The following is a 27,576-nucleotide window of genomic DNA, read 5'->3' on the forward strand; positions in this document are numbered from 1 at the left end:
GATCATAAATTTTAAAACGAATCTTTGTGGCTTGAATTTTTAAGCTGGCATGATAGATTTAAATTTTAGGGAAATAAATTTCCCTTCCTCTCCTCTGCCTGTATCAATCTTCCTGAAAAATGACAGAAGATTCGAATTTGAGAACACAATGAAAATAACAGGAGCGGAGAGCAGTAGAGGCGACTAATCCTCTAATTACTTTCTCTGAACATTGGGAATTGGGCTGCAGAATATCCTTCAGTACAATCTAGAGTAAGCTAAATTTATTCCATTCCAAAGCTGTAAAGGGAGGGATTTTGCTACCAGCTCGGAATAGTAATGGGCTGTGGTGGTCTTTATCTGATGGGAGCCAAGCAGATGTGGCTGCTCTGTCAGACTCCCGTCTACAGATTTGAATTTTGCTGCCTCTTAATTGCCCTGTGCTCGCCCTTTCACACCCTGGGGTTTGAAATGTAACTAAACAATTCCATGGTTTTATAAACCGTGGGGCAGAGCCCTCTGCTCTGGGCATGGGGGCTGAGGATGTGGCACATTTACAGCAGGGATGTTGTTTGTGTTGGACTGATGTAAAAGTTCTCTTTGGCTCCTCACTGATATCAGAGCTGTTCAGTGGCAGACATGACCTGTATTTTGGCTCAAGTGCTCTCAGCCAGTTCTTTTGTGCTGTTGTTACTGAGATTTCCCCCATTCCCTTATTCCACACTGAAGTTTAATAAATGCACAAAGATGCTGAAGTTAAATGTGTGGCTTTCAGCTCAACCTCCCTGTAGTGCTGTTTGTGTTTTGTGAACCTGGGACACTAAAATCCTGGAGTAACACTCAGGAACAAAACATTGTGGGATAAAGGAATCCTAAATTCTGTAAGCACTTCATTGTATTTCTGGTGAGTGATGAGGATGAGATTTACTTTCTCACTGTCTTTCTCAATTTGCAAGGTTGGAGGGTCCTACATTGTCCCAAAGCTGTGACACCTCTTGGCTGCTGAGATGCCTTTTTTATTTTTTCCCTCCCTTGGATAATTTAGAAAGGTTTGGGAATCGTGACCAGCCTTGTTTTCAGTTTTGCACAGATTCAGAGACAGCACCAGAGGGGTTTACAGTCACTTATGTTTTGGAATGAGCTTGGCAGCTGCACATGTGGAGAGGAAAGCTCCTTGCTCCCCACTTGTTAGCAAGTTGATTTTTCAACTCCCGTGCAGCACGTAAATGAGGATTTAATTCTGACTGCTGTTTAATGTATTATCTTGTTGACTTAAATCACTTGAGTGGCTCAGTTAAACACAGTTCAGTGTGTGTGTTTTTAAATATACTAAGTTGTGTGTGAGGAATGTGAGTAAGCTCTGAACTTTGCCCAGGAAGATGCTTGGTAATGTGTATAAATGAGAACTGGAAAGATTGCAAATACTGTGTTCACTGTGCACTTGTAGGGCTAAAGAAACCCCACATGATCTTTTCCACGTGCAGGATATGGGCTATTAACTTGTGTTGGTGAACTGAGAGGTCAGATCATCCCTTTCATCCTGGCAGGAGACAGATCCTGCAGATTTACCTTTTGCCCCCAGAAATCCCTTTCAGTAAGGTGCTCTGTTTGAAACGTGGGTGTGACATACTTTTGCCAAGAGCTGCTGTCAAGTTTACCTAACTTGGTTCAAGCACTAGTTAAACTATTCTATAGGATATTTTTTATTATTGAAAGTCTCCACGGAGGAAACTGCCCCAAAACCCAGTGTGCAGTTCATGTAGCAATCCCAGACCAGTAAGAAAGAAGCTGATTACTTTTGGGTTTGTTCTGTCAGAGTGCCTTCTGTCACAATATCCCACAGTGTGATTTCTAGAAAGCAGCTTCTGTCCCTTGATGGGCTCTATAAAATGTAACTGCTTTCTAGAAGCACTGAATGGCTTTCTGGCAAGAAGAATTTGCTTTATTTTTCCCCCTCTTGAGAGAGTTTTGTGCAGCTGCTTAACAGGTCTGTTAAGGTAACTGTCTGGAGAGTCTTTGGCTGTCTTAATGTACAAGAGACTTGTGTGAGCTGCAGTTGATGTTTTCTGGGAGCTGTGGAATGATCTGCAGCCTGTCCTGGTGTTATTCTGTGCTCTCCCTTGGCAGGCAGGCACAGCTTGGTGCTCAGGGGGGCTTTGATTCACAGAAGCATTCACTGCTGATGAGCCGAGTGTGCAAATCTTTCAGGCTGTGTATTGATAGAAGCCCTTGAGGGGATTTTATCACTATATTTTTTTTTTGTCTGGCTTTTAGTTAAGGATTCTAATTTGTGGCTATTTTGTGTGCTTGGCATACCCAAATACAGAGTGTAGCCAGGCATCTGCTGCTTTTGTTCTTGATGTGTATAAATGAATTGTAGACTGTTGGCACCAGAATGTTCAGTTACAAACACTGTTGCATCCTTCTCTAATTACTGATATTTTTGTGGGTGTGTCAAGAGTTTTGGGGATGTGATCCAGCTGCAGTGACAAAATCATGTTTATGCCTTCATGTTTGAATCTATAGGCTTGTAGTCTTCCTAGAGAAATCCTACTCTTAAGAAATTAATGCCAGGGGTTTTGGGGTCAGAAGTTTTGCTTTTCAGAAAGTCACATGAGGAAAAGTCTCAAAGTTATTTTAATAATTTGATAGTAATCCATATTGGAATATGGAAATCTAATCTGTAATACAGTGGGGAGTCCCCATATAGTCTGTAGTGATCAGTTAAGACCATGGAAAGAGAATCCCTGCTGAAGTAAATAAGTAGTGGGACTTTTTTTTAAAAAGTGTGGATAAGTTATTGTTGACTGCAAATTTTTTTTTTAAAAAATGCACACGTGACAGTCTGATACAACAGCACTGCAGGTCTCCTACCAAACAGATGAATCTCTGCATAGGACAGTGATAAACTGAAATTTCTCCTGAGGCTCCAAAGCAGGTGAAATGTTCTCCAATAAAGGTTCCCAGCAGGCAGCTGCAGAGCAGCTGTGACAGAAAGTGTCACAGCAATGTGCAGGCACTAATGTGTCCAGAGGAGCATTCTGCATTTTGGGAAGGATGGTTTATGCTTTGGGTAGTTGATGTATCTGACAGTGCTGCAGCTTTGTGTGGTGCCTCTGAACTGTCTCTGGTCTGTTTGGAGGAGGAAATTCAGCAAACTGACTGAAGGAGGAAAAACAGATTATTTCAGTGATGGATGAAGGATTGCTTGTAATATAATGTTACTGAACATGGACAGAAGAAAATGGAGAGAGGAAAGATCTTAAGGGCTAGAAAAGTGGAAAGGTGAGATAAAGGCAGAAAATGATTGATAGGTGGGTTCTGTAGAGTGTTGGTTCACAACCACCAAAAGTAGTTGATGTACAAAGCAACTCCTGAGCTAGTGTGTCAAAGCTGATGTGTTGGCATAAACTGCTGTCTACTTTGAACTGCTTTTACTGGTGAAAGGGAACAGCTGGGCTTGTAGAGCTGGTCAGGAGTCCTGGGAATGGGGTGAAACTCTGGTCAGTGCTGGCAAAAATGATGGTCTGGGCCTCTAACTTCAATCTGTGCAGTTTCACCAACACCCTCTGTGCATTTTGAAGATGTTTTGAATACTCCCTTTTGTTTGAGGAGTAGCCTACTGTACATTCTTCTGAAAAGCAGAGCATAACCAAGTGTCTTATCAGCCCTGATACAGCTTTCCAGTAGCTTATCTAGGAAAACTTGCACCTTTCTGCCTCCTTCCTTGCTGCAGTACCCAAGCAGAGAATTAAGGAATGCATGTTTGGATGCTGCCTCTCTAGAGAGGGTGCTGTGTGTGGTATTGGCTGGTTGTCTAAAACAACACAGATTCAGCAAATGGAGAAAATGGTTTAACATCTGCCTGTTGAGTTGATAAATGGTGAAGTGCTCTAGTGACAGCACACAACCCCATATGTGCACTTGGAGCAGATGGCTTTGACATGTGCTTGAGACAAATGTGCTGTCCCTGCTGCCCCCTCCAACCCTCAGGAAAGGGTGCACAGCAAACCTGGGAGTGCTTCAAAAGCCATAAAAACGTGAAGTGTAAATAAACCACGCCGTGCTGGCTTTGTTTCTGTGTAGTCACTGAGCCTTGAGTTTTGGGGGTGATGTGCTCTCAGTAAATTGAAGTGGGGTGGGTGACCTGCTATTTGCATGCTTCAGCTGGTTCATTGTGACAGGGATTGCAGACAGTGCCACACACAGGTCATTTCAAAGTGACAAAAATTTAATTTCTTGATGGTGGCACATTTCTTTCCCTACATGCAGTTACTGGCTCTTGGTCCTTTTTTTGACCATTTCCTGACACTCATTTAGTTGTCAAGAGAATATTGACAGCTGAAGTATTAGAGACAGACAAGGTGTTAACATCGGTATTTCAAAAATGATTGTGTAGATGTTGTTGCAGTTGCAATGTTTATAAGGAAAGGGAAAACCCTGGAAGAATGGGCTTGTATGGAGCTGTGCAGGAAGGGGATGCAGAGTTAAAAGAGCTGGGCCATGGTTCTGGTTGATGCAGATATTTCAGCCTCTCTTACAGGCACATGAAACCCTTAAGGTTTCCATAATGATGTGTCTTTCTTTGCAGAAGGCTATAGGAAAATTACAGTATATATATAATAGCTGTGTCAGTGGGCAGAGGTCAGTGTAAATTTATTGAAATGCTGTGTTAGAGAAGCAGTAATTCTTGGCAATTACTGTTAGGTTTGAGACAGAGTAAAATTGCAAACAGTCTTTAGCTAATGTTCTATGCATTGGCATTTGTCTTAATTTGCTGGGAAACTTCCCAAGTGTTGGACTTACTTTTCTGATGTGGGTAAAATATCAGTGGCTCATGGTTATGAGCTTTTGTTACGTTTTTCTTACGATAACTCAGAGTCTGCTGGCTCTGGCACTCAATCTGTCCAAAAATCCAGTGGAAATGGGATGTGTTCTTTGCTTTTGAAGGCTTCCTTCCTTGCTGGCTAAAGCTTCCTTTTAAGTTGCAAGATCTTTTGTCTGACATCCCTGAGTGTTTCTTGTGTTCTCTTTTTATAAAAGCAATGGAAGGCTGGCAGCCAAGTCTGAAAGCATTTAACTCATGAAGGCTCTGCTGTCATTAATTTTAAACACGTCACTGTGGTGTCGGTCAGCTCGACTCTACCAACAAAGAAAACTAAAGTGTTCCCATAAATCATTTTATTGTCCTAATCCAACCTAATTAACTAAACTAAAACTCCTATTCTTATGAAGCAGCCCTTCCTGTGAGACATCTGCCTCTTTCTTAATGGATTTTAGCTTTTATTTCTGCTATAGTGCACAAGAGTTGGTGACCATAATAACATTAAATCCCTCTTGCCATCTTTGAGGGCTCACCTGGCACAAGGGAATTTTAAATTTTGAAATACAGATATTTATTTTTTTCCATTCCTTGGCAGCATGGTTTGCAAGCCAGGAGGAAGCAATAAAATCTCTATTTCTGGAAGTGGATTAGACTTGTTCCCTGCAGGCTTTGCAAGCAGCAGCCTAAAGGCTCTGAGAATTTTGGGATGTGCTTCTGTAGTTCATTGACACGCTCCTGACACGGAAGGTTTGACTTAATAGTGTTAAGTTGATGTAATCGTGCTGTGAACTCCTGACCTGTTCTTGAACTCTGGGGCTGGAGGTGACTGAGGGGAAGGAGCAGCACTGTCAGTGTGCAGGGCTCTGCTGTGCCATACCAGGACAGGGAACATCTGCCTGAGCACAGGTACAGGAGGAGAAAAAGGTGGAAATCCTGACTAAAGACATGTTTCTGGATAATCTGTTGAAGATTTAAGTCCTTTTGTCCCCTCCTTTTTCTGTATCTCTGCTGAAAGAGAAGAAACACTGATTTTAAATACAACCCTTATATATCCATATTCCCTTTATCCACGAGGTGACTTTACATGGGGTGAGGGAATTCTATTTTCTCACTTCTTGAAATGATGATAAAACTGATAGCATCCACCTTTCCAGCAAAGAATTCAGATGGACTGAGATACTCCAGGGGCTGGCAGAGTTGCAGTGTTGCTGCTGGGAAAGCAGACTCTGTTTGATCTCTATTTGATCTTGGCTCCTCTGAGACCTGACAGATTTGTAAGTCATAGCCTTTAGCTGCTGCTTTGATTGCGAGGGCAAAGTGCTGGAACGAGGTTTTGTTCTCAAAACGGAGAGAAAGGAGCAAGAATGAAAAAGTGTGTGGAAGGAGGCAGGGGAAAAGCCAAGGCCAAGTGAAATTCCAGCCAGCAGGAAGGATAGAACTGGAAACCTGAGCTACTAGCAAAGTTGAAAAATGAAAAATAATTAAAAAAAAGGAACATTTGCTTGGGCCATATTATTGTGAGGTCATGGGCCTTTTCCTTTCAGTGTCTGTTAAAATCAGGCAGTTTGGATCCAAAATCTTGAGGTGGTGTTGGGGAGCTGTGGGGTTTGTCTGGAGCAATAAGGAGGAATGTTCCTGCTCACCTTTGGAGCAGGCTCAGCACACAGTGGGGCTTGGAGCCTCCCTTTGGGAAACCCCAAGGAGATGGATGGATTGCTGTGCAAACACAAACTCTGGCTTGGAAAAGTGCTGGGCACATCTGTCCCTTCATGCCACGTAGAATATGGCACTCAGGCTTCCCTTACTGCTTCTGTTGGGCATTTGGACTTTTAAAAATCCCTCAGCCTCACCATGGACATAATCACTAGCAGTGGAATTATTCTGGAAAAATCTCTTGCTGCTCTGTTCCCCCTGTTCCTACAGGGTTTTGGTCAGTTCATCTTCACTTTGCTCTCTGTTTCTTCCAAAGGGAGTTACTTGAACTGAGCACCTTAAAAAAGTGAAATGTGTAAAACCAACTGTTGTGTAGGCAGCTGAATTCACCCCACTTGTGTTTTTTCATTAAACTTTTAAGTACCTGAAAAATAGGAACAAACTCCTCAAGGTAAGTGTAGGGAAGAATAAAGGAGCCCAAAAATGCTAAAAGTGCCTGAAGGAAGATTTCCCTTCCATGACTACTTCAGGTGAAACCACAACCCTGGGAATTATGATTGGCTTTAATGATCTTAGAGGTGTTTTAAGACTAAAATGATTCTGCAATTCCACTAAAAATGATTCTAAGAAATCCACTTAGTGGATTCTAAGAAAAAGCTTTGAAAGTACCCAGTATTGTTCTGGTGGATCTTGGCAGCCTTGGAGAGAAGGTGAAGAGACAGAGGTAGAGTTTAGTGCTGGGTTCTTTCTTGTTCTTCTTGTCCTGTTTTCTGCAGACTTTTGTCCAGCCTAAAACTCTGAATTTTTCTGCTAGAACTTGTGAAGCTGCTGTAATTCTTGTGGGAGTCAGGGCTTTTCTCACGATTTCAGTTGTTACACCAGGGCAATTATGTGATAGCATCAGGGGGTTTGGAGGAGGGAATCCTGCTGACAGAAAACCAGTCTGGGAATTTGAATGCTAAAACCAGTAAAAAGGGCAAACTCACCGTTTTGGTTGCAGAAAAACCAGATTTGTGCAATCAATCTCCAGACTCTCTTGGGACTTGTAGTAGTGTGGTTCTATATTTCCTCAAGCAGTCAAAATCTTTCATGATTTTGCCTGTGTCTGTATTCCACTCACAGTAGTGTTTTATTAGGAGTCTTAACTTCCACTGTTTTGTACAGTTCCTAAAATACTGTTACTTGTCACTTTTTTTTTTCTTTTTCAACTTGGAAGTGGCCAATTGCTTTGAGACCAGCACTTAAAATACCAGTGAAGTGTCTGAATTAGAGGAATTGTTGGTGCTGAGCAGGCTGTGAAAGCATACAAGTTGAAACATTTCTCACAATGTCCTTGGCTTTCTCCAAAACTGATTACACAATTCCAGGAAATTAAATGTAGCATTTCTTCACTGAAAATAACTAGGTATAAATAATGGAAAACAAAGAGGAGGGGAAGTAGATGGGGAAGAAAAGTTGGGAGGGGAAAGGAGCACACACAGAAAAGAAGATTATGTCCTACCCTGGAATTTCAGAGGACACACTGACCCTGGTCAGTATTATTAATATATCTAAGCCCTGAGCTCTGTAGGCGTGGGGCACGACCTCACTCAGTAATTCAGGAAATCCTTGTGTTTCCCTCTGTGCATTTTGCAGCAGACCTTAAAACTTTCATGCTGGGTTCTCACCAAAGCCTCCATGTATAATCCAGAAGTTTTCCTGACACCAGCATGAGCTTGGGGCTCCCATCTCTGCCTGGGAGTTTTTCCTGGGTGCTGCAGTCAGGACTGTCACATTTACAATCTGTCCTCTGCTGTATTCCAGCTCCAACAGAGTTTTATGGAAATGAGTGAAATCTTGTGTATGAAAGCTATTGCTTTCTGCTGGTGAAAATGGTGATATCTGATATTAAGAGTATGAATTAATTAGTGCTATATTAAGCATAGAGCTTTAAGTGTAAGGGTCTCCTGTTTATCACTTTATTTCTTTTATATCCTAGGAGCACGAGAGACCTCCCCAGGGTTTCAGATCCCTTCCTACGTTGACAAACAGGCACAGAGGAAAAAGTTTTGAGACCACAGCTCAGTGTCCTGGCAGGTCACAGAGTGTTAGTGACTTAATCTAAACTGATCTTGGTGCCATTTGTTCTTGCAACTGTGTGCCATTGTAGTGACTATTACAAAACACTGTAAATAATCTGAGGAATTCAGAATATAGCTATTACTGATTACCAAGTGTGTTTATAACTTTTTAGCTGTTACAATTCCTAGACTTTGTCTTAAAGTTTTGTTAAAAGCTTTACTGCAGAAAAGAAGTACTGGAAAAGGTCCCTTTGTCTAATCATAGAATGTTTTGGTGGGAAGGGACCTTAAAGATGATCCAGTTCCACCCCTCTGCCATTGGCCAAGACATTTTCCACTAGACCAGGTGCTGGAGCTTCCAGCAGGAGGCTTGTTGTAAAAGCATTGGCTGGTTGAAAATGCATGAGGTTTGCAAAAAAACAATTCTTCCATTATGTGTTTTCAATAATTCTGTGTCAAATAGTCATGCTAACCCTTAGTAGGCTTTTAGTATGCACATAGATGTTTTTAATACCTCCAGCATTCAGAAGGATTTTTAATGATTTGTTCAATAATTGATGGAGCTTTGGCATAATTTAGGCTTTTGTGAGAGATGGCAGGCAGATGAGTAGAATATATTTAGTTGTTTAGTTTAATCAACCCTATCTGTGAATTCTTTAGGTGAAAAGCAGAACAAAGAAATGGAAGAAGTGAGAGAACCACTTGGAGAAAATTATCCTCCTAACTGAAAACTGGAGGAAACCTTAATTAGACTATTAATTCATTGCTTAAGTGTCTGCAAAGTGTTTTCTGAGCAGTAACAGTCATTACCTTCCAGAATTGTGTGTGGTTATATGGACCTTTATATTTACATATATTTCCCTGTTAGCCAATAGATTCAGTTTCTCAGCTCATTTCCCTCAATCTTGGGGAGATAAAGCAGAAAACAGGAGCTGTCCCCTTCTTCTTTTCTTCTTCCTCTTGTCTTCTTTTAAATACTGAAATCCTATTTAATCTTTGATGCTAAATCTATATCTATAGACACCAGTCTACAGTCTACTTTGCCAGGTACTAAGTACCCTTTAATGGGGAAAACCACACTGGAAGTGTTTGGATTTTGTCACCAGTTATGTAAAATTGCTGGGGTCTTTCTGATATAACCAGAAATTTGCTTACTCTGAAGTCCTGGCTTTAGAACTGGAAATCAGTTCTATTGCTCACTTACTTCAAAAACAAACAAGCCAAAACTCCCTCGACTCCCAGGTGTTTGCTAGGGTGCAAATTGCCACAGGGGTTAGGAATTGAATGTCATTTCAGAGGAAAAAAGGTGTTTGGAGTCCAAACTGTAAAAATGGTAAGTATTGGGTGCTTCTGAACCGGAAACAAACAAATGAAGCTTGGAGTTTTCCATTAAAAACAAACAAAAGAAATGCTGTTGTATGTGTTTACCCAACCTTGTAATAACATGTTATGATACACTGCATTTCCTGATCATAGCAAAGGTGTTTGTGTAGCAAAATAAATTTGATTACAATATTTTTGTGTGTAATAGACATCTTTTTTTTAATCCACCAGGCAATCAGCGCAAAAGGTCACCACAGTATCTCTTTCACATTGTCCAGAAGCCAGACTGTTATAGTGGAATATATTCATGATAAAGATACAGACATGTTTCAGGTAAGGCTCTGAAATACTTGGATTTTTTTTTTAAAGCAACATGAGTAACCCCAGTTCTGTGTGATCCTCTGAGTTTTCTCTGTGACCTGTGGGATTTCCACAGTCTGACCCAGCTGCATTAATATGGGAGCACTTGGAAATTTTGCATTATTCTGCTCTTTGCAAACCCACACCAGCATCTGTTAATATTCTTACTGACTTACTCCTGCAACTGTGCTCTGCTAAACAGTACTGGAGAGAAATGTGTGCTCTGTTTGGATTCATGAGTGAGCCCAGAATCACACCCACCACCCTCCAGTTCATCCCAGAGCTGGAGTAAAGAGGAAGTGGGAGGAGTGGGACTGGGATGGGAAGGAGGAAGGTAAATGGAGCTGGGCAGTAGGGGAGACAAAGCAGTGATAAATAAACTGTTCCTGAGGGGTGTGCACATCACTCAGGTGCTGTAGGGGACTGGGCTGAGTTTCTCTAAGCTCCCACCTATTGTCCAACACATGCTCAGTGTCCCCTGTCTGCATTTGTGTTTTTCTGCATCATTTAACATTCTGGTAACCTGAGTGATTTTCTTGTGCTGTGGTTATTTTTATGTATAATAAGAGAGCAGAAATTCTATGCGAATTCAGACTTCAAACTTGGGGAACCAAACATGCCAAACAATCTTTTTCATTCTGCACTGGTCAGGTTCTTGTTATCTTTGACCTCTAATTAGAGCATCTCACCAGGAATTGTTATCCCTCTTTATTCAGCCTTTCATATTTAGAAGGGTCAGCAGTTGAGTGCTGTTGACAGAGAGGAAATAACTCTTTGGAGATGTCATTTCTTCTCTTGACTTCCCTGTTTTGCTCCATATTAAATTTTCCCAGTGTGACTGAAACTATTAGCTCCAAATAGGAATTGATTAAAACCCAGTCTTATTCATTTGCTGCAGAATGAAGGATGGAACAGCCAGGGTGAACTGAAATAGGTTTTTCTGTGTTGACTAGTGACAGAAAAATGTAACCCATCCACTGGGGTTACTGTGTGATGCTTGTTTAGCTCTTGAGTAGCTGCAGTAAAACTTTTTCCTGTATATAAATTTTAAAAAGCCTTTTTTGAAAGCTGGATTTTTTCCCCCTTCTTGTGTACAGTAAAAAAATTAGAGTTGCAGAACAGCTGCTTTTTCTGGGCATACTGTATAGACATCTACTGTATAATGTCCTAGTGGTGGGTACAGCTTTTTTGGAGGGGAAAAGACACCATTTGAGTCTTGATGCTGTGACTTGATCTCAGTGTGACCTCGAGTGCTGTGTCCTGGTTCAGGTTTCTGCTCTCTGGCTGTTTCCTGAGGGTTGCATTCCATGCATTGGTCTGCAGTGCTGATGGCTGGGGAGAATGGAAACAGGAGTGGTCTGGAGGACTGTGGCAGTAATTCCCCACTGAAGCAATGCCAGAGCAGTTGAAGAGTTTTCATTATTTATAAGAGCCATTAGATTTTAATTGTTCTCATGAATCTGTTGGAGAAAAGTTACTTGAGGATGTTTAGTGCAGCCCTGTGGTACACGATGACAAAATTCATGTCTGTTGAACCACAGAGCAGATTTTCATTGTTGGTCAGACAATCCTTGGAGTTTGATGTTTTCTTTTCAAATGTGTGTTCCTGACTTGTGTAGGATGTGGAAGTTGAAAAGGGAAGGATAATTCCTGGACCACAGGATTATCCTGAGCCTTGAGGCCCCACTTTGGCTGCAGCTGACATGTATTACCCTGGGCAAATCACTTGGCTTTTTGTTCTTTATTCCCACTGTGCTTCTTGAGCTCTGCTGTGTTGTTTGTAGTTTTGTTTTTTGGGTGTTTTAAATGTAACTGTATTATGAAATCTCTGTGCAAATGCTGCTATGCACCTTTGTCCTGGTGACATCCAGGTCAGATTTCTTCATTTAATTACAAAAAGAATGCACAAATCTGTTCCTCTGGCATTTCCCAGCCTCTATATGCTCCAGGATCCACCTGCTGCTAGAAATGAAGATTTTCTTCAGTTTAACCATTCTGTTGATGATGCATTAGGTGAAGTTGAACCTGTTCCTTCATGGTTTGATGGGGTGAGAATGGGTTGATTATACCTGTTCATGCCACTACAAAGAACCAAATTGTGCAGCTCCTGCTCTAAATAACTACAGGTTTATACAAGAAGCAGGTACAGTCAATACAGAATATTGATTTTTTATTTTTTTTTTCTGAAGAACAGCCCTTCAGAAGATGCAGAATCCAATTCTCACTCTCACCAGAGTGAAATTCTGTTGAAGCCCAAGATCCTGCAGCTGTTAAATTCTGTGCTGGCAGGCTTTGCCTTGTCAGGAGCAGTGTTTTACTGACAGCAAACCCAGGGACTGCCTGCCTCTCACAGCTTTTAACAATCACCTGCAGAGGACACAACACTGGCTGCCTCTGCAGCACCTGGCACATTTATGGCTTCTTGTTGGAAGTAACTTAGGGAAAATCATGACACAGTTAACAAGAAGGATCCCAAAATGCAGCCTGAAATTGCTAGAAGAGGAAAGTCTTCTGTGCTGTGGAGGAAAAGGGGAGAGAAATGAGTAATGAAGTGTGTAAAGAGCAGCTCTGAATAATGGACTCAGTTCTGTAGTGACAGATGAGTTAAAAGTTTTGGAGGTGGATGTTGATAGCATCAAGTTTTTCATTTATTCCTCAGGCACTTGCTTTTCAGGTAATCTCAAACCCCAATTCTTGATTTAATACAGAGCTTGAGAAAACTGGCAGATTTTGAAGGCTACTTCTTCAAATAAATTCAAATGCTGAAAAGTAGCACAGTACATGAGACTGGTTCTGTAGAAAGCTTTCTCAGCTGGAAAAGGAAAGAAAACCAAATATTTAAAATATTTGATTTTGCATAGACATACCTGTGGCACAAATGAGATAAGTGTTTATATAAAGTACTACATATCATTCTTGAGATTTAAAAAACCACACACATGCATTGTTTATAGATCTTAATGGTTATATCCAAACAAATTTGAATTTAATGGTGAGTGATTAGTGTGATGTAAGAAAGACTGGGAGCACACACTCGTGTGCTTTGTCATCCTTTAAGGAAAAATGAGGCAGATTTTTCTCTAATTGCATCTAAAAGCTTTGAGAGAATGATCTATTTCAGAGGCTGTAAGAGGCAGAAACTTGTTATGAACAAATTAATTTCATATTTGTTATTGATTATCCTTCAAGGGACTCCATGTACAAATAGAGAATAGCCAGAAGTTATTCATGAGGTTCCTGCTGCTGCTGCTCAGTGCTGACTCTTAGCAGGAATTGCTTTGGATGGGAAATAGAAACCTGGAAGAAATAATACTGTAAAAGGAAGAAGAATATTACTTTGTAAGATTTAGCTTCAAGTTGTCAAGTTACATAAATCAGGAATATCCCATATTAAATAGTTTCTAAACTCTGTCTCCTGGGTATTCTAGTAGACACTTGCTGTGAGAAATTGAAATGTAAACTTTTGATTAGGCCTTGTTGAGTATTTCCTGTGCAGGGAGCTCATCCCATTTTCTGCTTGTGCTGAGTCCTGTGATACAGGAGACAGTAACTGGATGTGTCACAAATTTTGACATGTGTTAGAGTGAAACCCTGCAAAGCAGAGCTTGAAGCAGGAGAGAAGTACAGGAGAGATCCCTGCACTGTTTCTGTCAATCCAGTTGTTACAAGGCTTAGGTGTTGATAATGATAATTTCCTTGGCTCTTGAACAGTGTTTCTCTAAAGCAGGTTTAGTTTGCAGAGCTGTTTGTTAATGATGGAACCATACATGGCTCCCCATAGGGGGCTTTAAAGAGTAAGATCTGAGCAGAGTGGAACTTCTTGGGAGACAATGAGATCATGTTTAGTGAGGAGGCTATTTAATATCAATGTAGATACCTGATACTGCAGGTAGTTTCATGGATAAGTATTCCTAATTCTGTTTGATCACAAGATGTCTGTAAAATTAATATTCTGTTCCACTTCTTGTTCCTCAGCTCCACTTCCCCAGTTAAGCTCAGAGTTGGTGTAACACTAATTTGCCTGTAGAAATATTGATAAAGCCTCACTGTCTGCCAGTCAGATCCTTCCATCAATGCAGTCATGAAGTTTTCTGTCCCAGATGTTTCCAGATTTAGAATTAAAATTTTTAACTGACAAGATAGAAAAACTTTCTGTCTACTGAAAAGAAATGTTTCATTTCTGCTCAACTCAAGAAAGTTTTTCAGTTCTGTTAGTCATGCATGTCCATGATTAGGAATAAATTTCATCATAGGGTGGGTTTTTTCTGAAAACTCTCCTTTCTGTGATTACAAATCCTGAAAATGTGAAGGTGGGTAGCTCTTTGTTATGACATAGCAAAATAACCTAGTTCTGGGTCTAAAGTCCTTTATTTTCATGGCAAATATATTTGGAACTGGAAAATGTGAATAAATCTTGTCAGTCCAAGGCAGCATTTTCTTAACTGGCAGAATGTAGTGGCAGGTAATTTGCTGTGGTTGGATGAGGAAATAGCAAGGTGATAATACTGGTTTTGGTGACAGTACTCTTTATCAAACAGATCAACTGTGCTGATTTATTTCAAGCAAGCATGAATATCACTTGGGGTGAGCAAAAATTTGTCATTCCATGTCTGTGATGTATTTCTGCCTAGGACAAATGTGGAAATGCAGGTTAATCTCTGGTTGGATCTTGCCATACAAAAATTCAGTAGACAGAAGTTTACTGGTGTCATCAGTATTAACCTGGCAGAACTGTATCCTCAGTGCTTCATATTTCTGTGAATATTTCTAGTCATACCATTATCTTAATTTTTTTTTTTTTGCAGGTTGGGAGGTCTACAGAAAGCCCCATAGACTTTGTAGTAACAGATACTATTTCAGGAAATCAAAATAATGATGAAACCCTGATTACCCAGAGCACCATCTCCCGATTTGCCTGCAGGATTGTTTGTGACAGGAGCCCACCATACACAGCAAGGATCTTTGCAGCTGGATTTGACTCGTCTAAAAATATATTTCTTGGTGTAAGTAGTGCTAATAAAAAGCTGGTTTATATTCTGTTACTTTCAAGCCAACAAATCTCCTTGTACTGGTTGATAATTTGTATTATCATTAGATTTTTATTACTCCAATGCACCAGCTGCAGTGTTAAGTAGAAACTGCACTTTTGTGTGCCTGAGTTCTCACCAACAGAGACTCGTGGTTGCAATTGTCTTTACCAAAACTGCACTTTAGTAACTGTTAGTGGATTTTCTTTAGGTTGGTTTGATGTATTTCTGATAGTCACTGTGACTGTCACACGTAGGAAAAAGCGGCCAAATGGAAAAACCCCGATGGCCACATGGATGGACTGACAACCAACGGGGTGCTGGTCATGCATCCCAAAGGAGGATTCACAGAGGAGTCCAAGCCCGGGGTGTGGCGCGAGATCTCCGTCTGTGGGGACGTGTACACGCTCCGGGAGACCAGGTCTGCTCAGCAGAGAGGCAAACTGGTAAGTGGGGAGGAACTTGGTGCATCCCAGAAACTTGGGGTTTTTCAGCTTTCTGTGTTTTCTGGCACTGACCCCCTGAAAACACTGCTGTGACCTGAGGCTTTGGAGAGGGCTCCAAATTTGAGTGATGGAGTTAAAGTCACAGGTGTGTAGTTGCATAGAAGTGTGTGATTTCACATGGTGATGGGTTTGGAATTTGAGGTTTTTATAATATAGGTATGAGACAAGGTGGAGGATTTTGGGTGGTGTCTCTTTTGGTGCTCATCATCCTTCTTCATGGTTTCAGGCAGCAGTTTGTGGTTGGTCAGTCAGTGTCACACTGAAGGTCATGGGAACTTAGTTATTGAGTTAAAAGGATCAGTAATATAGGTGTTAATTCTCTGTTGGACTGTTTAGCTTTAAGAGACCTTGTAGCAGCTGGATCTGGCTCCATTTTGCTCACTTCTAGCAGGTGGTTAGAAGTGCTGCTGAACTTTCTGTACTTTTGATAAGATTTAATAAACAACCAAGCCTGAACATGAGAAAATTCATTTCCTTCGTGTATTTTTTTAATCCTGACTGAGTGAACGCAGAAGAGACTGAGACAGACCACTAAATGAGTGGTGCAAAATTCCCACTGCTGTTAGAGTAACTCAGATTAATCAGGGGGTGCTTGTTTTTCTGGCTTTGGATGGAGGCAGATACAGGGTGACTCCCTCAGTAGTGGGTACTGCAAACATCCAAATCTGTGTGTGAGGGCAGATTTTGCACTGCTGTTTTGTTACTGATTGTATGGGAGAGCACTCATAACTTTCTGCTAATGCCACTTTTCCAACTGAAATGGCACTGAGTGTAAAAGCTAAAGAAACTCTGGAATCTCCATCTCTGAAAGGTTCTCCTGGGATGTGGGGATGTCTGGAAGTTGCTCATGGGGAGCTGTCTTTTGCAGTACTGCCAGAAGAGTCCACTTTGGTGCAAAAGCAGTTTGACTAAGGCAGCTTCTGTTTGATTTACCTGCCACTGGGAAGATAAGAGGAGCCCTGGAAGTATATCCCTGTTTTCTCCTTTGGCTTTGCCTTTCCCAGAAGTGAGCGATTTCAGCTGTCAGGGACCTGTGACAACATAAAACCAGGAGAGAAGTTCAATGAACTGACTTTGCAACTCTACCACTGGCTTTGCAGGAAGCTGACTGCTGAAAGAGTTAGGGGAGTGGAGTTGGGCTGTTCTGCTTTCAGCAGACACCCTGCAGGACATAAATTGCTTTGTCACACTGATGGTGGCAGGCAAACGTTGCCTGGGGACCTGGACAGATGATGTGGCAATTGCAGCCTTTGTACTTGGTTTAGCAAAACACCTTTTTAGTGCTGCTAAAGAGAGGCACAGCAAAACAAATGAATCCCCCTCCCTGCATCCAAAATGAGTTGAATTCTCATTTAAATAAAATTGCATGGCACACTGGTATTGATGTGATCAGTATTCGTTGATTGGGTTCATAAAACCAAATGCAGGCTGTATAATGAATTGAACACGTTGCATATGAGGGAGCTTTTTGCTTTGCTGTTTGGTGAAGGAATTATCTGAAAAGAGCATCAGATCAAGTCTTCTCTCATCTTTACTTGAACCACTACATTTTTCTGCTGGAATTAGGTTGCACTGGTGACCTCTTATGTGTAGTCTGTATTGTACCACTGAGGTGTTTTGTGCAAGGATGATCCACAGTTAATCTGTGAATTTAAACTGGATTAAAATGTAAATGCTAAATTGGTTGTCATTCATAGTATTCTTAGGCAGATGTGATGATTTCATGTGACCTACTTAATGTATTTGTATTTGGCTATTTGTTCTGCATTAGTGGTATTTCCTGTGCATAAAGCCAGGCAGCAGGTCAGTTTTTCTCTTTAATTTTATAAAGAGCCTTTTTAATATAGATTCATCATTAATGAACTGATACCAAAAGCATGGGTTGCTTATATGTTTGTGACATTAAAATAAAGAATATTTCAGTTAAGTACAACGTGTGTTTGGCATAATCCCTTGAAAATGTTTTAAGTACCTGCTTTTAATCAGAGAGAAACCTTTAGACAGTGCATACTGGGGCTGTATTTGCTTGGAATGCCTCATTAAATAAAAGGCCTAATGAGTGGGGTGGGGAATTGTTCATAAGCTGAACCTGTGTGGCTTCAAATTTGTCACCTGAGAAATTCAGCTGGTAATTCAGTCTGCTGCAGTGCTGAGCCATGCAGGTACCTCTGCTGCTGCTGAGGCACACTCTGGGAGCTCATACTTCTGCAAAATGCTTGACCCTTGCCACAACCCCAGAAAAAAATGGTATGTGAGAGGCAGGGCAGCTGGCCTGTCCTGGGCAGCAGGTTTTAGTCTTAAAAGGACTTTTTAAATTTATTTTTTTTTAAACTGTGTGAGCAGCTTCTGTCAGTCTGTGTGGGCAAAGAATTCCAGGAGAGAATCTGCTAATGCAGCCCTCAGGGAATGGCATGTCTTTTCTTCAGTCTATCAGGATGTACTGAAATATGACAAAGGCAGAGAGAATCAATATTGGAGGAAAAAAAAAAAGGCATGCTCAGGGGCCCAAAGACTGTGTGTAATAATTTGTATTGCAAATGCAAATCCCCTGTACAAGCACAGGATGAGAGAGCAGTGCTCATTATAATCCTAGATGTAGGTTAGGAGGTGAGGTGGATTCAGGACAGCAACAAGACAGGTGTTAATGCTGCAAGTGGTGTCTGTAAAAGCTTGTGCTGTTTCCCCTTGTGTCCTGCCACCAGGTAGAAAACAAGATCGACATCCTTCAGGATGCTCAGGGGCCCAAAGACTGTGTGTAATAATTTGTATTGCAAATGTAAATCTCCTGTACAAGCACAGGATGAGAGAGCAGTGCTCATTATAATCCTAGATATAGGTTAGGAGGTGAGGTGGATTCAGGACAGGACCAAGGCAAGATTCAGTGGCGATTACAGAGGTTCATGCTGCAAATGGTGTCTGTAAAAGCTTGTCTTTCCCCTTGTGTCCTGCCACCAGGTAGAAAACGAGACCAACATCCTTCAGGATGCTCAGGGGCCCAAAGACTGTATATAATAATTTGTATTGCAACTTCAAATGCAAATCCCTGTTGCTTTTGGTGTCCCCCCAAGAGAGAGACAGGCACATGTGATTCTTTTGACCAAAAGCCCTTTATAGTTCTAACCAACTCTTTTTTATGACCTCCTAAATGTTTCTCTCTAAGCTCCTGTGATTGGTCTAAGTCTGGCTGTCCAGCCTCCTTTGACCAATAGCCTCTGCAGCCCAGGCAGGAACCATAGGTCCAAATCCTTGTCTGGTTCTGATTCTGTCCTGTCCCTGGAGAGCTGTCTGCCCCACCAGGCTACTTTTCCCATATTTGGCCTATTCAGATGCCCAGTACAAGCCAGCTTGTACTGTGACAAATCCCCTGTACAAGCACAGGATGAGAGAGCAGTGCTCATTATAATCCTAGATATGGGTTAGGAGGTGAGGTGGATTCAGGACAGGACCAAGGCCAAAATCAGTAGTGTTTAGAGGTTCATGTCAGTAGTATTTCCAGAGGTTCATGCTGCAAATGGTGTCTGTAAAAGCTTGTATTTCCCCTTGTGTCCTGCCACCAGGTAGAAAACGAGACCAACATCCTTCAGGATGCTCAGGAGCCTAAAGACTGTGTATAATAATTTATATTGCAAGTGCAAATGCAAATCTCCTGTACAAGCACAGGATGAGAGACTAGTGCTCATTGTAATCCTAGATATGGGTTAGGAGGTGAGGTGAATTCAGGACAGGAGCAAGGCTAAATTCAGTAGCGTTTACAGAGGTTCCTGCTGCAAATGGTGTCTGTAAAAGCTTGTGCTGTTTCCCCTTGTTTTCTACCTGGTGGCAGAACACGAGACCAACATCCTTCAGGATGCTCAAGGGCCTAAAAACTGTGTATAATAATTTGTTTTGCAACTGCAAATGCAAGTCTCCTGTACAAACAGAGGGTGAGAGACCAGTGTTCATTATAATCCTAGATACTACAGGTTAGGAGGTGAGGTGGATTCAGGACAGGACCAAGACAAAATTCAGTAGCGTTTCCAGAGGTGCATATCAGTAGCATTTCCAGAGGTGCATATCAGTAGCATTTCCAGAGGTTCCTGCTGCAAATGGTGTCTGTAAAAGCTTGTCTTTCCCCTTGTGTCCTGCCACCAGGTAGAAAACGAGACCAACATCCTTCAGGACGGCTCGCTGATCGACCTGTGCGGGGCCACGCTGCTGTGGAGGACGGCGGACGGGCTGCTGCTCACGCCCACACAGAAACACATCGAGGCCCTGCGGCAGGAGATCAACGCGGCCCGGCCCCAGTGCCCCGTGGGCTTCAACACCTTGGCCTTCCCCAGCATCAACCGCAAGGACGTGGTGGAGGAGAAGCAGCCTTGGGCCTACCTCAGCTGCGGCCACGTGCACGGCTACCACAACTGGGGCCACCGCAGCGACACGGAGGCCAACGAGCGCGAGTGCCCCATGTGCAGAACCGTGGGCCCCTACGTGCCTCTGTGGCTGGGCTGCGAGGCCGGCTTTTACGTGGACGCCGGGCCCCCCACGCACGCTTTCACGCCCTGCGGACACGTCTGCTCCGAGAAATCGGCCAAGTACTGGTCGCAGATCCCGCTGCCCCACGGGACTCACGCCTTCCACGCCGCCTGCCCCTTCTGCGCCACGCAGCTCTGCGGGGAGAACAACTGCGTCAAGCTCATCTTTCAGGGTCCCATCGACTGAGAAAAGAAATGACCACAAATAAAGTGTTTTCGTTTTTTTCTTTGCTTTTAACGGTTTACTGTGAAGATTTTTTGCCACTAATTCTAGATTTTACCTTTTTTTATAATGTTGTTAATAAAGGGGGTGGTAGGGTGGGGATGGGGGAAGCGGTGAGGAAATGTGGTGGAGTTGGGATACATTGATACCTGGAACTTGACAGCTATCAGTGGTGTTGCATGCTCAAAAGCAGCATATTCATGGAGTCTTCTTGGTCAAAATTGTAGTATATTTGTAATCTTTTTATTAGTACCCTGGATCAGAAAAAGGTGTCTTAAATGATTTTTTTAAGCTAAGATTTTTTAACGGAAAGGTTTTTTCTTCTAAACTTTGACAAGCCTTTAAAACCTATTTTTCAAATCTAGAAGGAACATACAGAATGTAACTGTCTTTAATTTGCAATATAATTTAACTTGAATAGTTTCTCAAGGAGCAAATGCAGAATGTGTGGACAACCATAGGTGAATGTTCACTAGAGATAATTGGATATGTAAGAGAAAAACTAGCTGCCTAAAGTGTAGAGGATAAGAGCTATTAAAATACCTATTATGGTGTAACACAGCTGGCCAAAAAGGCATCAAAGATTACTTGAAACTGAGGAAATCCTGTTTGCATTGATTTCCTTTCAGTGTAGTAGATATCCACTGGCTATTAGGTATGGGAAATGGCTGATTATTTTCTGTCTTTGTTTTTTTTTCTCTCCATTTAACCTGCATCTGGTGAAACCACTTTACTCTTTTCCATACTTAGCTCTGGGCTTTAAGCTGATGTTCTGTGTATGTGTATCTGCCCTTTTTATTTCTGCTTTGCTTACCCAGGATCTTTTGGGTGAGTGGAGGCCACCGATTCCCAAAATGGTTTGGGTTGGAAGGGATCTTAAATCCCATCTCATTCCACCCCCTCCATGGGCAGGGACAGATTCCACTGTCCCAGGCTGCTCCAAGCCCTGTCCAACCTGGCTTGGACACTCCAGGGATCCAGGGGCAGCCCCAGCTGCTCTGGGCACCCTGGTGGAGCCAGAGATGTGTCCAGGCTTTACTGCAGTGATGAAGGGGTGGTGTCACAGCACAGCATGAGGCTTAGGTGCTGCTGGTACAGAATTTACAAAAACCTGAATTCAGGAAAGCACTTAGTCTGTGTTTAAATACAAGCCCACGGCTGGGACTGTTTAGATTCTCAAGAGCTTCAGTGCATTGCGGTTATTTGCTGGTTTGTTTTGAAATAAAAAAAGCAATTTAAAATAAGTTATTTTTTTAAGCTCACTTTAAAGCATTTTCACTAGAAGGGAGAGCATCATTTCCAGTTCAGCTGAGCATTTTTGTTCACTTTTCAACTTGCTGCCATCTGTCACCTTTTCTTTTGCAGATTGAGTTGTGTTTGTATCTCTTTTTTTTCCCCCCAAATGTTTGCAAATCAAACAACATTCAAATGTAATCAAATATATGCACCAGGGTGGTACATCTGAAGTGGATCACTTGAAATTTGTGACTTTTTAAGAGAGCTGATAAATGTTTACTGTGGAAATAATTAAATCAGAATTTCATATGAGGTGTTCCCTGCCCCCTGTTAGGCTCATTTCATGCAGAATGATAACACTTTGATTTGTAGGTTTCTTTTTTCTTCAGGCTTTCTTTACTCTTGGTATCTGAGGTATCAATCTATCCAGGTTTAAAAAAGAATTTGGGAGAAATCTATAACATCTCTAGATGAAATGGATCATTCAAGCTCAGTTCTGTTTAATCAACTATAGCTTTTTGCTATATTTGTGCCCTTTGTATAAATATATAATTTATATGATTTTAATATATTCTGTATATATATATACTTGAATTGGCCTGTTCATATTTTGGTTGTAAAATTGTTTTATAGTTAACCTTATAAACATTTTACATGTCCCTTGCCAATGGTGATGGGATGGACTTTGTCTGCTGCTGTTTTTAATATGGTTTTGCTGTATACATGTTCAGCATTTTAATAATTTGAAAATAGCTTTACTTCTCTTTTTATGCTTTTGCTGTTAAAAATACATAACTCTGCAGCTTTTTTTTTTCTAAAAACCCCAAACTGTACAGTTTTTTGTCCCACTCAGTGATTGAAAACAGGATAAACCTTGTTAACCTACAACTCTATGCTTCTTCCTAGTGCCTTTTCAAAGAGATCCTCTTGTGATTCCATATTCCAAGTCCTTACTCTCACAAGGCAACCTTGTGGCTCATCTCCACGGAGAGTGGCAGCCCAGCCAGGTGGGGCAAGAAACACCTTTGGCCTTCAGCTGTGGATGTGGAGGTTCCTCAGGTGCCAAGTGCAGCATCACTCCTGGTTAGATACCTCACCTGGAGAGGCAGCCTCACTCCCCCTCCCTGCTGGACTCTGCAAGGCTTCACCTGCTGCTCCAAGAGATGCTCAGGACTCACCTGCAGGAGCTGCTCCTGCCTGGATTCAGGCCCTGGAGCTCTGTGTGTGCCATTCCCAGCTCTGCTGGCAGCCCTGGGGCTGAGCTGAGCAGGGTGTGCACATGGTGGTGTCTCCTCTGACCCACCTCCCTTTCTCCCCCAGCTGCTTGACTCCTTCCCTTCACCAGTGCAGTTTAATTGCTGCTTCAGGGCTTCATCTCCCTCCTGTTCCCTGTGGAAAGTGAATGTATGCTGTTGGAAGAATCCTCACTGGAAACAGCACTCCACCAGGCTTGCTGTGTTTGGCTTGTGTCATAATGGTTTGTATCCAAGGGAAGTGTCTGTTCAAAGCTGTTTAAACAATTTTTTTTTCTTCTTTTGCTGTTGGCAGTTCTGTATAACACAAGGAATACTGCAGGAAGGAAAACTCTCAGAATCCCAGAACGGGCAAGGCTGGAAGCAACCACAGGGGCTCATCTGGTCCCACCTCTCTGCTCAAGAAGGGCCATCCTGGGGCACAGGGCACAGGATTGTCCCCAGTGAGGAGACTCCACACCCTCTGGGCTCTGTTCAGGGCTTGGGCACTGCACAGGGAAGTTTCTTCCTCGTGTTCAGGTGGAGCTTGTGGGCATCAGTTCCTGCTTGTCCCACAGAGTAGAGCCTGGTCCATCCTCTTGGCACCCCCTTTAGATGTTTGTACACATTGGTGAGGTCCCCTCTGCTGTCTCAGGGCTGAACCAGCTCCTCCAGCCTTTCCTCCCTTCATCCTCGTGGGAGGATTTGCCTTGTGCTCTTCCTGCTCCAACATCTCTGTCCCTGCTGCCCTGAGGAGCCCAGAAGTGGGTGTGCCTCAGCAGGGCTGAGCAGAGGGGCAGCATTCTCTTCTGGGAAGCAATTCTCCAAAGCTTGTGTGGAATTCAGGGACTTTGCTGTTCAAATCCAGGGTCAGTCCTGCAGAGTTGGATTTGCTGGGGAGGCAGAAGAGTTGGTGACATGATTTTCCTCAAGCCCTGCTCTGGTGAAATGATGGAGCATTTTGCTTTCAGCCCTCAGCTCCATAAACACCTCCTCTGCTCTGGTACCTCGATAGGAAAAAGGAGTTTGTGGATAAATAAAACTGGAGTCAGTAAACTTGAGAACCACCCTCAAGTTTATTCATTATTTCAGTGTTATGATGTTCCTTGCATCCCCTTTCCAGTGCTGGCAGTGTATTCCATAAGGAGTTTTTTTATCACCTGTTACTGTTGATTCTGTTTGCCTCAAAAGCAGCTTTGACTGCATAACTTAGAACTGAAAGTATTTTTCTAGTCTGATTTTTTTTTTTTTGTTTAAATATAATATCTGTCACATCCATGCGTGCTGGAGCTGGAACATTTCCCTTTTTCCTGGCAGCTTTTTAGAGAGCACTGAAATCTAAATAAAATGAGTGGTGAATGCTGTTCTTACTGGGAATTATTGTCCAGTTATACAGGAGAGCTCATACAAGACTGTGTTTTGCTCATTAATTTTTTTCAAATGTGATCATTTTGTGCATCAAGATACAGTCATAGCACTGTACAGGCAGAGTAATTAAAGAAGGAATTTTTTTTCCATTGTGAGGGTGGGAATGGGTATCAGAAGAGATGAAAGCAGTGGTTGAGCTGGTTCCAGGAGGGACAGATCCACCTTTAAGCAAAGGAAATGAACTGCTTGGAAATGTGACTGGAGCTGTTGCTGCTTTCAGTCCTCATCCATGCTCTGAAAAGGATTCTCCTCTGTTAATAAATCCTGGGATGCTGTAGGAAGCCTGTGACCTTCCTAGTGAGACCTTGGTGTTTTAATGGTAATGGAACTGTGAACAGAACTTAATTATGTTTTAGTGCTCACACCACTCACAGCAAAGCTGTGCTCACTCTGCCTTTAGTGCTCTTGCAGTAGCTGGTGGCTTCCTCACCATTTTTTCATTCTTCTGGAAGTGGAAGGAAACTTCTCCAAGACCATCATGTTTCTGTTCCTCCATCCCACAGTCTTACCCCTTTCCTGGGGTTGGAGAACCATTGGTAGTGACTGGCAGGTATTTAAATCCGTTTTCAGCCTGGTAGGAAAACTGACCTGGCTCTTCCTCCTCATTTCCTCAGCTTTTCACCCTCCTGTGAGTCCTGCACTCCTCATTTTCTATTTATCCACCCAGTTGCAGGTAGACAAATAAATACAGCTTGGAAGGAAAACAAAACACAACCTGGGGTTACAGTGTCTGCTTCCAGATTTTTTTCTCGTTATTTTGTGTTTTCTAAGCACTCATCACAAGTCTGCACACGGTGGTGTGAGGTGAAAGGACAAATGTAGAAGGTAAGGCTGGTTCTGGGGGTGGAGAGGGGGAGTTTGTAGGATGGAGTGACAAACTGTGTCCCACTGAGAGCAGTGCAGTGACCCTGGACAGGCAGTAAAGGTGGAGCTTGACTGCCTGAGCTGCTCAGTTTTCCTTTATTGGCAGCAGAAGAGAAGCAGGAGCTGCTTGGACACCTAAACACCAGAAAAAAAAAACCCAGTGTCTGTCCAGATTCCCTCACTGAGGGTGTATTTGTGCTTTCCTGGTGGACAAGCCAGTCCCAAGTCACCTGCAGTCCCTCCTGCTGCTGTCCTGGGGATTAGGGATGGGGATGGCTCTGCCCTTGGATCAGATCCACGATGGAGAACCCTTGGAAGGCAGCACAGCAGGAAAATCCTCTCCCACAGCGAGCCCTGGGTGATGGAGGGGTGATGTTTACCTTAAAAACAGTGTGAGCAGCTGTTCAACTTCTGGGTATATTTGTAAAATTGGTCTTTTTATATGCCATGTGAAATGGACTGGAATAATTTCTTTTGCTGTTGTACCTGTGGAAGTACAAGCCATTTTACAGGAAAAAAAAATTATAAATTAAAATATTATCTCAGTATTGTCACTGACTCCTTCAGTTTATTTTCCCTGCTGCTTGGTTGTCTGAGCTTGACTTTGATTTATGAAAAACAGTATAAACAATTTCAAAAATAAATGGTTTCTTTTACTCTTTCATCCCCTTTCTACTCAGCAAAAAAACCCAAAGTCTTTGATTGAGAATTCTTAAATATTGGAGGTAGTGGAGAATATTTGGGTGTGAGTGTCCTGGAATTTCAGTTAACTCCCTTCCCTGATTTTTAAATGGAACTGTTTGTTTTCAGTGCCAGCTGCCTTCTTGCAGTGTTGATATAATTGCTAAATAAAAGCAATTTCCAGGAATAATATGCTTTGTGACTCTTAAAATTAATTTCCATAATGAGAATTCGGTGGTTTGTTTCCCATCTGTGTATTCTGTATCCCTTTTTTGCAGGTGGCCCCCATGAGTACAGGAGCTTCATTTTTTTAAAAGGAGCTAAAATGAATTTTCATGTTTTTTTGGGACTTGGGGAAAAAAAAAGTGTTGGCATGGGCACAGGGAATGGAAATAAGAATATCTGCTGTGTTTTCTGGATGTGGTCACTGCCAGCTGTGCTTCCATGGAAGTCAAGAGTGCAAAATCCCTTCCAGGGGAGATGCTCCTGGCTGAGCAGGAAGCTTTGGGATGTTTGGGTGTCACTGTGCCCACCTCCCAACAGGAGTGATCCCTCTTTGCTGTGGGGTTGCTCTGTCCAGCTCCACTCCAGGACACCATAAATGCATTCCTGCTGGCATGGAGGGGTCCTGGTGGATTCCTGGCAGGATTCTGAGCTTGGAGAAAGGCAGAGCACAGGGGAGCAGAGACAGACAGGGCCCTGCTGGTGTGGAAGGGTTGGAATGAGATCATCTTTGAGGTCCTTTCCAACCCAAACCACCCCAGGATTCTGAGGCAGCTCCAGAGCAGTTCTTCTGGGAACCTGGGGGAGTGAAATGTTTCTGCTGCTCCTCAGAGGAGGGGGAAGAGCCTGAAGGCAGGAACAAAGGCTGAGAGAGGAACAAGGAGAGGTCAGAGCTGAGGTGCTGCTGCTGTAGCCCCAGCCTGGGGAGAGGGCTTAGGGAATCACTAATCTCATTCATTCCATCCCTGCCCTGGCAGGGACACCTCCCACTGTCCCAGGCTGCTTCAACCCCATCCATCCTGGCCTTGGACACTGCCAGGGATCCAGGGCCAGCCACAGCTTCTCTGTGCCAGGGCCTCCCCAGCCTCACAGGGAGCAATTCCCAGTTCCCACTATCCCATCCATCCCTGCCTTTAGGCTCTGCAAGGGGTTCTGAGCTCTCCTCTCCTCTCTCCTCTCTCCTTCCCCAGCTCTCCCAGCCTGGCCCCAGAGCAGCAGAAGTGTCCCAGCTCACATCCTAAAGAATTCCCAGTACCCCTCAGGACTGCCCCCCTGTGAGCTTGCAATGCAGACTGTGTGGGTTTAGTATCAGTTCTGTGACAGGTTTGTTTTTTAATTGAAACCTTCAGCTTTCAGCCTATTCTCTGTTCACTTTAAGCGAGACAACAGAACCACACATCATCCTAACGATCCCATTCCCTTGCTGCTTTCCTCCTCATCCCTCCAGCTCCCTGATTAAAGATGTTGTGGTCTTTTATTTTTTATTTTTTTTTCACTCCTCTCTGAAGGGAGCATCGATTCCTATCTGTGATACCTGGCTGTAAAATTTCACTACTCACTGCAGCTTGTGCTGCTGGGAAATCATCTTTGTGAGAGGTTTCCAGGGCATCTGTGACTCCTGCTTTTCTTTGCCTTTCAAGGCATGGCTGTATGGATGCATATTTT

At 42.7% G+C, this 27,576-nt stretch overlaps 1 protein-coding gene across 1 annotated transcript in view; it reads left to right on the top strand.

The window, feature by feature from the left end:
* PELI2 (pellino E3 ubiquitin protein ligase family member 2) overlaps window positions 1-20,942 on the top strand; it is a 64,859-nt gene extending 43,917 nt beyond the window's left edge. Inside the window, exons 3-6 of the mRNA XM_033063313.1 lie at window positions 10,072-10,173; window positions 15,006-15,203; window positions 15,485-15,673; window positions 19,865-20,942. Coding sequence (XP_032919204.1) covers window positions 10,072-10,173; window positions 15,006-15,203; window positions 15,485-15,673; window positions 19,865-20,431 — 1,056 coding nt within the window. The 3' untranslated portion in view covers window positions 20,432-20,942. The remainder of the gene's footprint in view (window positions 1-10,071; window positions 10,174-15,005; window positions 15,204-15,484; window positions 15,674-19,864) is intronic.
* Window positions 20,943-27,576: the final 6,634 nt, after the last annotated feature.

The sequence above is a fragment of the Catharus ustulatus genome, chromosome 6 (assembly GCF_009819885.2).
Source record: "Catharus ustulatus isolate bCatUst1 chromosome 6, bCatUst1.pri.v2, whole genome shotgun sequence".
Classification (NCBI taxonomy): domain Eukaryota; kingdom Metazoa; phylum Chordata; class Aves; order Passeriformes; family Turdidae; genus Catharus; species Catharus ustulatus.